Consider the following 14,779-nt stretch of genomic DNA (forward strand, 5'->3'; position numbering starts at 1 on the left):
GATTTAAGTCCTGCTCCACAGAATAAAACCCATATCCAGCACAATTATTGAGCCAAGACCATAAAGCTGGACGGAGTCATGGGCCTTAGGGAGAGTCTACTAATACGGTTCTCCTAATGGAAATAGTGTTTCTAGTGATCTACTGTGTACCCATAGATGAGTGCATCTCTCAGACCTAATCTGAGAAGCTTCTACTGACAGCAGCTGGATATTTGCCTAGGGACCTACAACTGGCCATGGTACAGAGGCTAAGAGACTGCAAAATGCTTAACGTTAAACAGAACACACATACTGCATCCCCCTTTCTTAAGGGTTTTTGCAGAAGAGGGAACCAGAGCATCTAAGAGCCAGAGGTAGTGGGTGACTCCAAGGCAACCATGACTTCTGGACACAGTGGGGCAGGCAGCTGCACATAGGAACTCACAACAGTCCTGACAACATGCACAACACTTGACAGACCACATTCCAGCACAGAGATGGGAGCTGGGCATAAGCTGTGAAGCTGTGGGCAAAGGACCGTTTTCTCTTAGTATGTCCTGGTAAGTCCATCGTATTTCAGGAGTAGACTACACACCCAAGAATACCTGAGCCACACAAATTGGTCTTGATAGCTTTATGCTCACTAATAAGGTAGACAGCCAACATCTACTGAGTGGGTAGGTACTCACAGATTATATTTGCACAACCAAGCAAATCAACTAGAAGGCTGGAAGCCATTAACACTGGAAGCAGTGTCCCATAAATAGAGATGCTCCTCAGTGACAGTTACAAAGAAGACTGGGGGACATCAGGACTCGGCTGGGGAATGCGTTCCTAGTGAGGCAGGAAGCCACAGGCTAGAGCAAACTAAAATTAGTAGACCGAGGCTGAGAGAAACATTGTGAGAATGGGCAGGAAGCTCTCTCTAGGGAACCATAAGGAAGTCTGTCCTTGGGAGTGTTTTCCCCAGTGCACAGCTTCCAAGAACATTTAAAGGGTAGGACAGAAATAATAATAAACAACTTTTCTATAAAAAGACAAGACTGAAGGCTTACAGAGCTCAGAAGTACAGGGAGATGCTATGGTTTGATCTGACAGAACTGCCCTGACCACGAGCTCATGCCGTGCCCTCCTTCTGATCCTGTGTCCCCACATTTCAGGACATCACAGTCACTTCAGGACTCAGAGGCGTTTCTGTGGCCTCAGTACTACATCCAAGCTGGTCCTGGTCACGTGGGCCCGTGATCCCAGTTACTAGAGAGGCGGAGGCACGAGGATCATGAGTTCCAGGCCAGCCTGGTCTACACAGTACGAAACAAGCAGGCAATTATTTCCCATCTCTCCATAAATACACAGATCTAAAAATGTTACCAGATTGTTTGAACCTGTTTTAAATTAATTTTCTAAGTGTTGGAGCAGCATGGTCTATGATTTCTCACAGATCACAAAGGGTTACTCCTGTAGCCGGTACACAGCAGCAAAACTAGAAAAGAAGCACAAAGCCCCTTCCTCAGGGGAAGGGTTCAAAATCCTCCATTAAAAAAAAAAAGCAATGGATAAAGAGGCAAGGCATATTGCTAAGTAAGGGTTGGTGCTGTGGGATAATGGTTTTGTACACTGTAAAGATTTTTTCACTTATATTAGTTTAATAAAATGCTGATTGGCCAGTAGCCAGGCAGGAAGTCTGGTGAGGCAACCAGAATAGGAGAATTCTGGGAAGAGGAAAGACAAAGTCAGTTACCAGCCAGATGCAGAGGAAGCAAGATGAGAATGCCTTACTGAGAAAAGGTACCAAGCCACATGGCTAAACATAGACAAGAATTATGGGTTAATTCAAGTTAACAATAAACCTGAGCTATAAATAAATAAACAGGTAGATGGGTAGACAGGTAGACAGACAGACAGACAGACAGACAGACAGACAAGGAGGCCTTCTGTGTGTTTCTTTGGGACTGAACAGTCGCAGGGGACCAGGTGGAACAGAAACTTCTGTCTACAGGTTAGGAAGTAAGTGCTGAGCTAGAGTACTCAGAAAGAGTGCTTACATGTCTGAGGGCCTAGGTTCATTTCCCAGCATCCACATAAGAAGCCAGGTATAGATACACATGTCTGTACCCAAACTGCTGGGCAACAGAGAGCTCCAGATTCAGTGAGAAAATCCTTCTCAAGGGAACAAGGCGGAGTAACAGAAGAGAACACCTGACCTGACATGGCTACATGCACCTGCACCATCTATATGGATACACACATGCGCATGTACACACGCATGCCCACATTCTGCTGTAAAACTAGATGATAGTTAGCATCAAAATCAAGGTGAGCAACCTCTTCTGCAGAGAGGAGGAGAAACAGAAGATGTACACTTTCTTATTGTTAGACTAGATTTACAAGTGTTTATTACTTTTGCTTTTTTTGGTCAGAAAATAACTAATTGCTGCAAACAAAAGATAATGCTCTAAAACACAGAGATAAGTTTCACTTCAACCCTCCCAAAGATTTAGTTCCCTTGTCTATAAAATGGAAAGTCTTACAGGTATCTTGATATCTTGTGATAGTCAAGGGTCAAGCCTAATAGTCATTCAATCCTTAGACCCCATGAAGAGCAGATCTCATCAGGGTGAAGAAAAGAGATGGCATGTTTGAAAACAGGTCAGGTAGGATTACCCATTCTGCAAGGAGAAATAGAAATGAAGAAAGATACATACAGTTCTGCTGTCTGGGGGCCTCATCAAGCACAGCGAGATGCACACAGTAGCGACTCTGGGAGAGGGGCAGGGAGACTGGAGCAGAAATAGATTTTAAAACAAGGGTTCCCAAAAATCTAAATGTCACATCATTCATGCAGTTTAAGTTTGTGCGTCCGGGAAGATCAATGAACTCCAAGCAGGAGAACCCAAGAGTAGATAGGCCTGCTGCAGTGCAGACGAAAGCCCACTCAGCTCAAGGGCAGGTTTCTCACCTACAGTAAATTCTCTGCTGAGACATCACATCCTAAAACTCACATTTTACAGAACATCTGCTATCCTGTTTAAATGCTTTTCTGCCCACCAATGGCTCCCACAGGCCACTGTTGGGTAGTATCCCTAAAGTGGAAACCTCGTGCGTGGTGCCCATGGGAACAAAGGCACCAGCTCACCGCCTTGGAGTATGGAGAGACTGCGGCTAAGAAATGGCGCAGGAGAGACGAGAGGTGCAGGCTGTCCTGATGAGCTCTCAGCAAGAAGCCGAAATCATTCAAGATAGAACTGGTTTTATTACTGAGGAAACTAGATTAAAATTACACCTGCACTGTTGTGTAGGCCGCAGAGCTTGCATTTTCCTGCCTACCATGGCACACAGAAAGAACTGTCTACATCCTCTAATCATGGAAACGCCTTCAAGGCTGTCAGATGCCTTCCTGGTGCAAGGCTTCATTCATTCCCTCCTCAATCAGCTCCGAACAACACCTGGACCTTGGAGGGCGTCTTCTCAAGAAGAGAGAACTGAAGACCTTCGGTGGTGTATATCTCCAAAGACAAGCAATGAACAAGCCCACAAGAAGGGATTTTTGCCTTGTTACACTGAACACACGGAATCAGAGGCTCCAGGGAGCTCAATCCCACAGGAGAAGCAAGCCTGAGTGTAAATACATTTATCTAATTAAATGCACGTCGCTTCATTACCATTGTTTGAAAATCGACTCTACACCAGGACACACTATTTCCTTAACATCCAGCCCATTCCCCTTCAGGGGGAAACGATACACTTTGGAAAGGCTGTCTTCCTGTTGAGGAAGACAACATACGCCCTCAAGAAGGGCTTCTCATCCCTGAGCGAGGTGCCAAGTTTTGAACAGTTCCTTGTATCAAGCATCAAAATATTAAGCACTGCACTTTATTTTTTATTTTTTGAGACAACGCCTTGGTTAAATAGCCCAGACTAGCCTACAACTCACAATAATCTTCTACCTCAGTCTCCCAAACCCTGGGGTAACAAGTCACGTAACTTGTTTTACTCTCCATGACTTCTTTAGTTAGTTCATTAAAAGCACACCTATTACTTACCCTATGAGACTTGTATCTCCTTTTGTGTCTCATAGGCATAAGGACAAGAAAGTAATTTATGCTATCAAAGAAGGACACCTGTGACAGGCAGGGTGAGAATCTCATCAATTAGCATGTGTATACAGCACTAGCAACATTGTGTGTTTGTTACAGTTTCTGAAACACCCTGCTTGCTAGGACTAGAGTGCTTCCCCCAGCCCACTGCCGTTCCTACCAATTACCATTTGGAGATTCCCTCAGCTAAGCCTGCCTGGAAAACGTCATCCACCCTCTTTCTCCCTCTGTAAATGCCCCACAATGGACTTTTCAGGTAAGAGCAACAGAGCAAAGGTGTTTGTACACCGATTGCATCTCACAGCAAACACAAGTCCTGACCCCACCCCATCTGATGTGTGCTTATCTACACATGAGGCCCCAGCCAGGTTCTATCCTTAACACACAGAAGGAAGAGGCCCAGGAAGGCTAGCTAAGTGCCTGCCTGCAGAAAGGAACCAAGTGCAAGGCTTCGGGGCCCCATATCATCCACTTGCCCACCCTTCTCCACGTGCTACAGCGTTCTCAAATGATCTGGTCATGGATATGCCTTGCCCAGCAGGCGGCAGACTACTGCGTCCGAGAGGCTGAGTTCCAACACACGGGCAGAATGTCATATAAAGTCACTTTGACGCTCTCTGAGAACGAGTCAAGGCATGCAACCCCAGTGTCGCCTATGAAGCGCTAGGTTCCTATGTGCAGCTTTCCCCTGGTCTTCTGTTTCCCCAGCCACTCTATCCTACAGGCAATGGTTCTCACTTGAGTTCCTTTGGTTGCCCCTCCCCCCAGGGAAGCTTGGCAATGTTGGGAGACATTTGGACGGTTATAACTTTGGGCAGAGAGGAACGGTACTGGGATCTAACAAATGGACGTCAAGAGTTTGCTGAGCAACCTAGAGAAGTAAGGGAGCCCTCCTCTGCCCCACCACAACTCAGCCACAGAGAATCATCTGGCCCAGTCTGTCAGTAGCTAAGGAAACCGAGACAGGATAAACAGCCTCTGCGAAGTGGAGAACTTAGTTGACCAATACTGCCTCAAAACAAAGCTGGCTGTGAGGGAGAGGGATGTGGAGCAGTCTCAATCCTGCAAAAGACAATCCTTGAACGACTGGGCTGGAAAGCCAGTACAAGCCATAATTTCCAGCACCCCGCCTTGCCCAGTCCCCCATTTCATCAGATATATCCTCTGAGCAGTCAGATTAGTACTAACCCAGCTGGGCCCAGAGAGGATTGTACGGATGTGTTTTGGCCAGCATATTCACCGACTGAGAGGTACGCTTCTCCGAGAAGGCTTTAATTGGGGGGTGATCAACAGGCATGACAGTTGGTACCCAGGCCAAGTGGTAGGTTAACACCGCAGTCAGTAAGGCGGCAAAAAACCTTGGAAAGACGGACAAAAGCACACCAAAATTAGTCAAATACAGAACACAGCCACGTCCTGTGCAGAGCACACACTGGCTTGGGATCTGCCCACAAGTTATGCTTACTGGTTTTTGTTGACCTGCTCGATCAGAAGTATAAATTCCTTGAGGAAGCGCTGGCAGAGCTGGGTTTTTTCCAACGTACTCGACATCATGGTGAGCCACACTGGTTCGGCTATCCTCGGAACAGAATACAAGTTCCAGATAGTCCCTCTACAGGAAGAGAGAAGGGACAAGAACAGTTGTTTTGGGTATCTTAGTATCAAAGAATAAAGCTGATCACTGTAATTTCGATATGTATTCGCAATTAAAAAATAAATTAACACAGGCTGGCAAGACAGAAGAATCATACTTGGATTAGACTATGTAGCCATGTGCCTAAAGCAATCAGGACAGAACACGAATCTACCTCGGCAAAAATAGAAAACAGAAAACAAACAAGAAAACTTCACACCTCAAAAAACAGTATTTACTGAGTGAAGAAGCTGTGACCGCAAACTGTACGTAACAATAACAATCAAAGGGTGTCCACTTAAGAGTGCGGGGGTGGGGAAGACATGGGAGGATACCTGAGAGGGGTAGTAAGTAGCAAGGTCTAGGATTTACTTACGAAACTCACGTCTCAGCTGGCCATGGTGGCACACACTTTTAAATCTCAGCACTTGGGAGGCAAAGACAGATGGATCCCTGTGAGTTCAAGGCCAGCCTGGCCTACAGAGTGAGTTCCAGGACAGATAGGGTCTCACCATATTGCACTATTTCAAAAAACCAAAAAAAAAAAACCCCCAAAAAACCCACAACAACAACAACAAAAAAAACCCCCAAAAATCAAAAAGCAAAATGAAACAAAAAAGTCTCTAAATATTAGTACATTATTTTGTCTGATTCTGGAGGGCTCACGGTCAAAATAAGTAAACGACTTCTATGTACACAACCTTAGCTTTTTGATTTCCGGTTTTCACCCCTGAAAGACTAGTGTTCAGATCAGCATCCAGACCCTCAAGCACAAGCCAGCGCTGAGTGTGACCCCTGCAAGGCAGGGGTACCTTGCCACCCACACTCTGAGGGCAAGGACTACAGAAAACCAGTGCCTATAGGTGATTAGCGGAGGCAGAGGTCAGTTAGATTCACTATCCAGACCAGGGCACGGACCTCAGGCATGGCATGTGCACCAGACCCACCCTGGCAGGTGAGAGCTACGTCTCCACAAATGTACACACTATCCATGAGCTCTAGGGGATAAGACACACCCCTGAACCCAAGCTTCCCCATCTGTGAAAAGGGTAGAGGGGTTTCCCCTTCATCATTAATGAGACAATAGACGTAAGATCATGGAACTGACTTGTACGACATCCTTTAAAATTACTTTCTAGTTCTAATGAAAATAATACCCTTAATCTAGGTGAGGTAATGCACGCCTTAATCCCAGAACTCGGGAGGCAGAGGCCAGTGCATCTCTGAGTTTAAAGCCAGCTCAGCCTAGTACGCAGTTAGTTCTAGGTCAGCCAGGACAGCACAGTGAGACTATCTCAAAATAAACACAAAACAACGAGAAAACCTAACAACACAACAAAGAAGAAAACTAATCCGATTAAGAGCCGCCAGGCACAGTGAAGATTACTTGGGGCTGTGTTACTCAACCTGTCCTCACATAGGTGGAGACATTAAAATGACTACAAACCGCCAGTCCCCCAAGTCGAGAGAGAGAGAGAGAGAGAGAGAGAGAGAGAGAGAGAGAGAGAGAGAGAGAGAGAGAGAGAGGGGGGGAGGGAGGGAGGGAGGGAGGGAGGGAGGGCGGGCGGGCGGGCGCAGCTCACAGCAGCTGGCAATTTCATCATTTCCTGCTGGAGTTTCAAACCTCGTACCTTACCTGAATTCTCCCAGAGCTTCCATCAGACGGCTCACATAAAACTGGACACGGAGACTTGATTCTGCAATTTTCCTACAGGAGATCATGGCCTTCATGGGAGAGAGTGAGGCAAATTACTCTCGGAGAAGAAATTCCTTTATAACTGACCAGCTAGCGCTCATTAATGAACGATGATGTTATAAGAAATTTAAACACACATAGCAATGGTGCATCCCCTCATCAAAAAGCAGTAATTTCCTTCCCTACAGCAACCAGTGTTGGATCTCCAGCCTTAAAAATCCCTAGGCCCATCATTCCAGGGCACATTTTGACTTCCTTATGCAGGCCATCTGACACACACAGACAAGTGCTGTCTTTGGCTGCAAATATCTCCCATTTGTCAGTAGGTTTCAATCTTATTACCTTTCATTTTCTTATTGAAGTGTTTACTTGGAATGGATCCCAGGGCCTTGCACACGCTGTGTAAGTGCTCTACCCCTGAGCTGAGCTGCACCCCATCCCTTGTACACGCCGTACCCGAGCACGTACGTCTCCCATCCCCTACCTTCTCAATGGCACTCTTCAGCCTGTTCATGTGAGATTCAAACAGGGGGAAGTGGGAGAAAAAGAAGTCCTGGAAGTTCTGCTGTGCTGCTTCTCTCTCGCACAGGGAAAAGATGATGCTGATGGCAATTTTCTTCCTTCTTACCATGGCTGGATTGGAGCTAGAGGCTTCGTCAGCCAAGCTAAACATCTCATCCGCTGACCTGGAGGACAATTAAGTTTGAAATTGAAGTGGCCATGGATCAGTGAATCACTGAAGGTAAGCTGTCTTGCCATGTGACGATACCTCAGGAAGCAAGGCAGACACCGAGAACTGAGCTGGTCATTCACCTGCCTCAGATCATCATCTTCTCTCTCCTTTGTCATGGAGACTGAAGGACCACTTACCACATATCATCACCCTGTCATCAAGAGAAGTTCAAATGAAAGCCACTGCCCATTTGAAAGTTGGCCTCTCATCCTTTCAACTGTATTTAGGAGGAGTGCCAGACACCAGCTCAACCAAAACACAGGTTCTAGCTGTGCTTGTTGTACAGGCCTGGTGACCCGAGTTCTGTCCCTGAGACTCAAAGAAAAAGCTGCATGTGGCAGCGCACACCTGAAATCCTAGCATTTCCACTGTGAGATAGGAGGCAGGGGCAGAAGAACTGGTGGAGGACACACTCACAGGCCCACTAGCCTAGAACATGACACACACGAGAAACAAGAGAAACCCTGCCTCAACAAGCTAGAAGGCAGGAACCGACTCCTGAGAGCTGCCCTCTGATGTCTATACAAGCCCTCTGGCACACGTTGGTTTGTATCAAACAAAGAAACAAATGAAATTGGTCCTTGGTTTTTGTTGATAGGCAAGAATAGCTGAGACACTGAAGACCAGTCCTGTGGTCCTGCGGAGTATTCTGTTTACACAGACACACACTTCAAGGCTTACTAGTGCCTTCCCCAAGGCTATTAAAGCCACCAGAGGAAGCTACTCCTTTAAACGCCCTGATGAAGCCAAGTGACTGACTGAGAACTCTGGGAAAGCAACTAAGCAGCAAGGCTCAACACTCTTTGGGTACAGGCAAGTTCTCAAAGAACTTATGATCCTTCTGAGAGGCGGCTTCTTTAATAAAAGAACTACAGAGCCAACAAATTCTCGATACATATCCGATCTGTCTTAGGGATAATGCAATTCTGGTTGAACCACAACTCTGATTTAAATGCTGTGAAAAGCCGGGCAAGCGACCACACAGCTACTAACACAGAGTGAAAAGGAGAGTGTTTGCTCTGTTCTCCAAAGGCACTGCAGCGAGAATCGGAGGCTACTGCAGCATGCAACACATGCTCTCTTGGTGGCCAACTTTACCATCTTTTGGGCTCTATTCCAAGTCTATAACATTCTGTACGCTTTAAACTATATCTGGATCATACTAACATCTGCACACCCAAGCTGCACGGTTAGAAGATCTGTTTAAAAGAAAAAGCTCCTTGCTCTAGGTTCTGAGGGACATGTTTCTGCATTCCTTAGCATCCCTCAGATGTGGGAAGAGGGACATGGCAGCTCCTGATCTGTGGGTGTCGTGTGAATGTACCAAGTGTCATACCAATCTACCAACTCAGAAATCTCCAGATCCCAATCACCAGAAAAAGCTCTGAGAATCACACAGAATGTCACATTTTCACAAGGGAAGAGATCGAGTATTTTTAAAGGCTCCTAGTCTTTGTTGTGAAGTCCTTGTATTAAAAGCTTGTTTCTGCGCACAAGTTGATTTCTGTCCGGGCATGGACACATCTATAAGTCCCATCCCAAGAGGCTGAGGTAAACTGAAGAGGTAGATTTAAACTCAAGTTCAAGGACAGGTTGGGATAGCGACACCCTGTTTCAAAAAAAAAAAAGGGAATAGCAACAAAATATTCTTCTGAGCTATAATGCAAAACTTGCCTCTTTGCTGACTGCTCTACTCTTTCTCAAAAGTAAACCACTTGTATCATCATTCCAATCCTCCTCAAGCCAAGGTTGTCTTTAATAGCCAAACTGTGATCAACACCAGGCTGTATTCACTCTTCATCTCCATCTCTACTGTCTCCACGCCGACAGTCAACTTGGCTATTGGTGTAAGCCCAGCAGAGAGTGCCACCTGCTGAACTGCTGTGACTCCTTCCCCGCTGAGCAGAAACTAGATCTTACCGGCTACAACTAACCCTTCACTAAAATCTAAAGCTCCCCAGCTTCAGTCTGTAGTCCTGGGTCAATATCCAAACTGGAATAAATCATAGAGAACCTTAATTATCTTTCAGGTATTATCCCACAATAAGGGATGTTTGAGCATGTGTCACAGAATTCAATCATATAACCAGACAGCTCTCCAGAGTCTCTCTCCAGGTCACCAGGTAAGCTACACAAGCTCTTTTATAAATATAGAAACTGAAGCAGTGCTTGCCCAGGGAACAGATAGCTCTCTGGTAAGGATGCTAGCGTTATAACCTAGGATATCTGTCTGCCATTCTTGGCTTGCTGGATGACCAGATGTCCACCCCGCCTGCCCCACCAGCTCCAGCTCATGCTGTTGGAGGCACTGTGATGGCTGCGGTTCCATGGGAAAGATGGAAGCACAGACCAACCCACATATTTCAAGACAGAAGAACCACGGCTGCGCACTTAGGTCTTTTCCATATAGAGAAATCAAGTAGAGGGGGTATAGTAGTTCACGCTTTTAACCCTATCACATGGAAGCAAGGCAGGAGGACCATGAGTTCAAGGCTACTGTGGGCTACAGAGTTAGATCCTACTTCAAATGAAACAAAGCTGTGTTTTGTTACAATTAAATATATTGATATATAAGTACTTAAAATCATAATCACTTAAAATAAAAACCATCATCATTTTAGTTGATATAGACAAACTACAACTAATTATCAGGGCTATTTAGCACAATTATTGCTGAAGTCAGATTGAAACTATGAAACAGATAATATGCTAAGTCTAAGAACAGCCCACTGGAAACTTTGTTCAATTTACTAATCAAAAGGCTTCCAAGGGGCATGTCTCCATGTCTGGTTCCTTTGGGACTTGGGGCGGTTTTCTCCAAGAGACAAAATACCCGAGGTGCCTTTATCCTCACAGATAGCAGAGCTATTACCAGCTGCAGGATGTGTAACACCCCCACCTAGGTGCCTAATACCAGCTTGCCACCTGGCACAACACGGTAGCCTGAAGCCAGAGTAGAACTATCCTAACTACCTATAACTCTCTTAGGAAGGATTTTTGATTTATCTTAAAATTAATTTTTTTTTGCTTTTTTAATACGGTCTCATGTAGCCCCGGCTTGCCTAAAATTTGCTATATATATATATATATACAGGCTAACCTTGAAGTCATAGAAATCCGTGTGTCTCAACCCCCGAGAGTCAGAACCAAAGGTGTACACTGCCATGTAGGGCAGGAGGATGTTTTTAATTATTGTGCACTTCTCAAAGCCAGAAACAGTGAGCTTCTGTCACTAGCGTAAGAAGCAATCCTCAGCCAAGAGTGGCTGGGTATCGATAGCCCCAACACTCAGGCTCCAGGTCAGTCAGTCTCGGAACACAGAGCGGGAATGGGGGAAAGGAGGAAGTAACAGCAGAGGGAGGCAGGCTACAGTACCCTCAACAGCATCTTCCTCCAGAAGGGGCTGAGATCCACAACCTATCCGCTGTGTAGTCTTTCCAGGTTAGTCACAGTAACAGAGAGGGATATAAATACTTAGAAAAAAAAAAAAAACTAACAATGAATCAGGATACTGTTTGATACCCTATTAAAAAATAACACAAAATGTTATTTTTATAATTTATATTTTATATATTGTACTATGTAATATACTATTATATTTTAAGTTAGATTATTTTTAAATGCAAGCTTTGCACGCTAGCACTTACACTAACATTATCCTTGCCTTATGAGGAGGGCCTTGGCAGTTTCGCTTTGCACTGGTCCCATAAACTATGTAGCCAGTCCTGACTACGTGACCAGGCTATCAGAAGGTAAGATACTTTTTTAGGTGGAGACTCCTATCCAGGAACTATCCACAGCTCCCAATGCCAGGTCTCCATTCAGTTTGTCTTCTGGGTTCAGACATGCTACAGATAGCTTCAGACCTAAATCTGAAGGAATTAAAAGTACTTGCAGTGAAGAGAAGCCTCCGTGGAGAGCCTTCTGCATCCATCTCTTCACACCACATAAGCTACAGGGAGGATAAGTCACACTGGCCAATATCTTATCTACGATCATGCCAGGAATGGTGGCAGACACCTTTAATCCTAGCACTTGAGAGGCAGAGGCAGGTGGATCTATGCTGAGCTTGAGGGCAGCCTCGTCTACATAGTGAGTTCCAGGATAGCCAGGACTATGTAGAGACCATGTCTCAAAGAAAATTATCATTTTTATTTTGTATGTGTAATATGGCTTGCATAATTTGCTATGCACACATCTGGAAGTCAAAGGAGAACTTTGACTTTGGGAATTTGGCTCTCCTCTTCCACTGTTTGGATCCTGAGACTCAGACCTGGGATATTAAGCTTGGCTGCTGATGCCTTAACCACAGAGCCATCTTGAGAGCCAAAGTTTTGCTTTTTTGGGACAGGGTCTCTCTGTGTAGCCCAGGCTGTTCCTGAATGCAAGTTTTCACTGTGTCAACCTCAAAGGGCTCAGACTACAGGCACACACCGCCAATGTTAATCTGTGGCCATATTCTAAGCCCTGTCTGGCCACTTGACTCGCTCATCCAGTTTCTCTCCTAACAACACTGAGGCTGAACCTCCAGTAACCTGATGCACAGAGGAAGACGCACCCGAGGCCTAGTTAATGTGCTCTGTCACGTGGCAGATGCCATGACCTCATCCATCACTCCACTTGAAGTTCATGCACCAAAGAGCGGCGGCGGCTCAGTGAAGGATCAGCTCTGAGCTTTTTATGTTGCTCTCTAGGGATCTGAACAGAAGAGGTGTCTCCAGCTCGCACTGCACAGCTGATCTTTCTACAGGGCTCTCATCAGCCTTCACGAGGACCCACCCACCATGCTTCTTATTTCCGAGTCCCAGTGTACCGCACACCTTCATGGTATTGATTTATCATGTACCGATGTTTCCTGACACCTGTTTACTGTCCTCTTCCCCCCTGGTTATAAACCACTACAACACAAGCTCAGGGCTGGACCACCTTCACAGATTCTCCAAACACAGTGATTACAAACTCAATTTGATTTTTATAGACTCAATTACTGACACAAATTATTTTAGTGACATGTTTGAAAATTACCTTTACATTTTTAGAGCTATAAAAAGAAGGGCCTGGATGCTATTGGTCTAGAATCAAATCTATACACCGAACACAACTGAATAAACTTCTAATTCAAAACCACACTGACACAAAGGTGGGGAATAATACCTTAAGGCTATCTCTATGTACACTTGTTGGGAGCAGTGAGCCCCCAGATCCTGAATTTCTTGTAAACAACTTGTTTTCCCCTGATCTGAGTGCCTACAGCTGCTCTGAGCACGAGACCTTCAGGAGTTCCTGATGGCAGGGGAATGGTTTCTGGTGTGTTTGGCTGGGGCGTGGCTATCCCTATATAAGCTGCCCCTGGACAAAATAAAGGGGGCATTCTTGGCATCAAGGATGACCTGTGTCTCTGTGTGTTTGTGTGTTTCAATCTCCAGCCCCTTGCCCGGTTCACAAACTGTATGGCGGTACACAGAACACAGACGGGGTGTGGTGAGCCGCATATACTCATTTTCAGGCTGTTTAGTCTAAGAATTTAAGTGCCACAAAGGGATCATGCCTTAAATACCACATTGGAATCACTGTAACCAGGGGAAGAGATGTGTCCCATCTTTATTACTTATAGCCATGTCTGGAAGGAATCTGGCTTAGAGAGAGAGAGAGAGAGAGAGAGAGAGAGAGAGAGAGAGAGAGAGAGAGAGAGAGAGAGAGGCATTGTTTAAATTACCACCAAATCTAGCATATACATTGTGTAGCTATCCAGGCATTTCCAGTAACTTCTAAATAAAAAGACCTTTTTCCCAGCTGGGTACAGTGTTAACATACTCCTAATCCTTACACTTAGGAAGCAGAGGCAAAGCAAGGCGTTTAAGCCCTGTCTGGGCTACCTATTGTATTCCAGGCCAACTTGCTCAGCTTTAATTTACTATCTTCTCCCTAACAATTGAACTTGTAAACTTCCAGGCTAAGCTGTAGCTAATCACAAGGATTCAGGTCGTCTTCTCCCGACAACAGCAAGGATAACCCTGCCAGGTTTCCTATGTTGTTTACAGTAGCGCTTTCCGTAGCCAGCGGAAACATGTAACTCACCTCCTTGGAAAGATGCCATTTTCCAAACTCGTCGTCTGACTTCGAAGCCAGCGGCGCTGATAGCTGCTGGAAGAGGACGTAGAGGAGCTCGGGGACGGGAAGGGTGTGATCAAAAGGCTGCTCAGCGAAGCTACAAGGAAGCAAATTCCAAATATGAGAGTGCGGCTCGAGTTCTCAGAACGCAACTGTGTTCAGTACCGCTGGGCTATCCATTTACAGTGAGTTCCATAGAGGCTGTGGACAGTCAGAACCCATATGAAACGTTAGGTTCCTAGTGTGCACTGGTAATCCTGGCCCTGAGGAGGAAGAGCCCTGGGGCTCACTGGCCAACTCAGAGAGATCCACGTCCCAGGGAAAGACCCTCTCTCAGGAAGCAAGCAACGCCCAAGGCTGACTTCTGTCTGATACAAACTCACACAGCGCCTGCTTGCACATCTGCACCCAGATGTTCACCCCCCTCTAGAGTGAGTAAATCAGTAATAAACAAACATGCCAGGCGTGGTGGTGCATTCCCGTACCCTCCGTACTAGAGGCGCAGAGGCAGGAGGACCTTGAGTTCTAGG

The 14,779-nt window shown here is 45.8% G+C and overlaps 1 protein-coding gene across 5 annotated transcripts in view; it reads right to left on the reverse strand.

The window, feature by feature from the left end:
• The window catches only part of Fnip2 (folliculin interacting protein 2), a 93,358-nt gene that overhangs the window by 19,373 nt on the left and 59,206 nt on the right, over nucleotides 1–14,779 (reverse strand). For all 5 annotated transcript variants that reach the window (XM_075951014.1, XM_075951011.1, XM_075951012.1 and 2 more), the window contains 5 exons: nucleotides 14,217–14,346; nucleotides 7,890–8,091; nucleotides 7,346–7,434; nucleotides 5,542–5,688; nucleotides 5,265–5,434 (listed from right to left, as the gene is read on the reverse strand). In XM_075951014.1, coding sequence (XP_075807129.1) covers nucleotides 5,265–5,434; nucleotides 5,542–5,688; nucleotides 7,346–7,434; nucleotides 7,890–8,091; nucleotides 14,217–14,346 — 738 coding nt within the window. The remainder of the gene's footprint in view (nucleotides 1–5,264; nucleotides 5,435–5,541; nucleotides 5,689–7,345; nucleotides 7,435–7,889; nucleotides 8,092–14,216; nucleotides 14,347–14,779) is intronic.

The sequence above is a fragment of the Microtus pennsylvanicus genome, chromosome 16, assembly GCF_037038515.1.
Source record: "Microtus pennsylvanicus isolate mMicPen1 chromosome 16, mMicPen1.hap1, whole genome shotgun sequence".
NCBI classification, from domain to species: Eukaryota; Metazoa; Chordata; class Mammalia; order Rodentia; family Cricetidae; genus Microtus; species Microtus pennsylvanicus.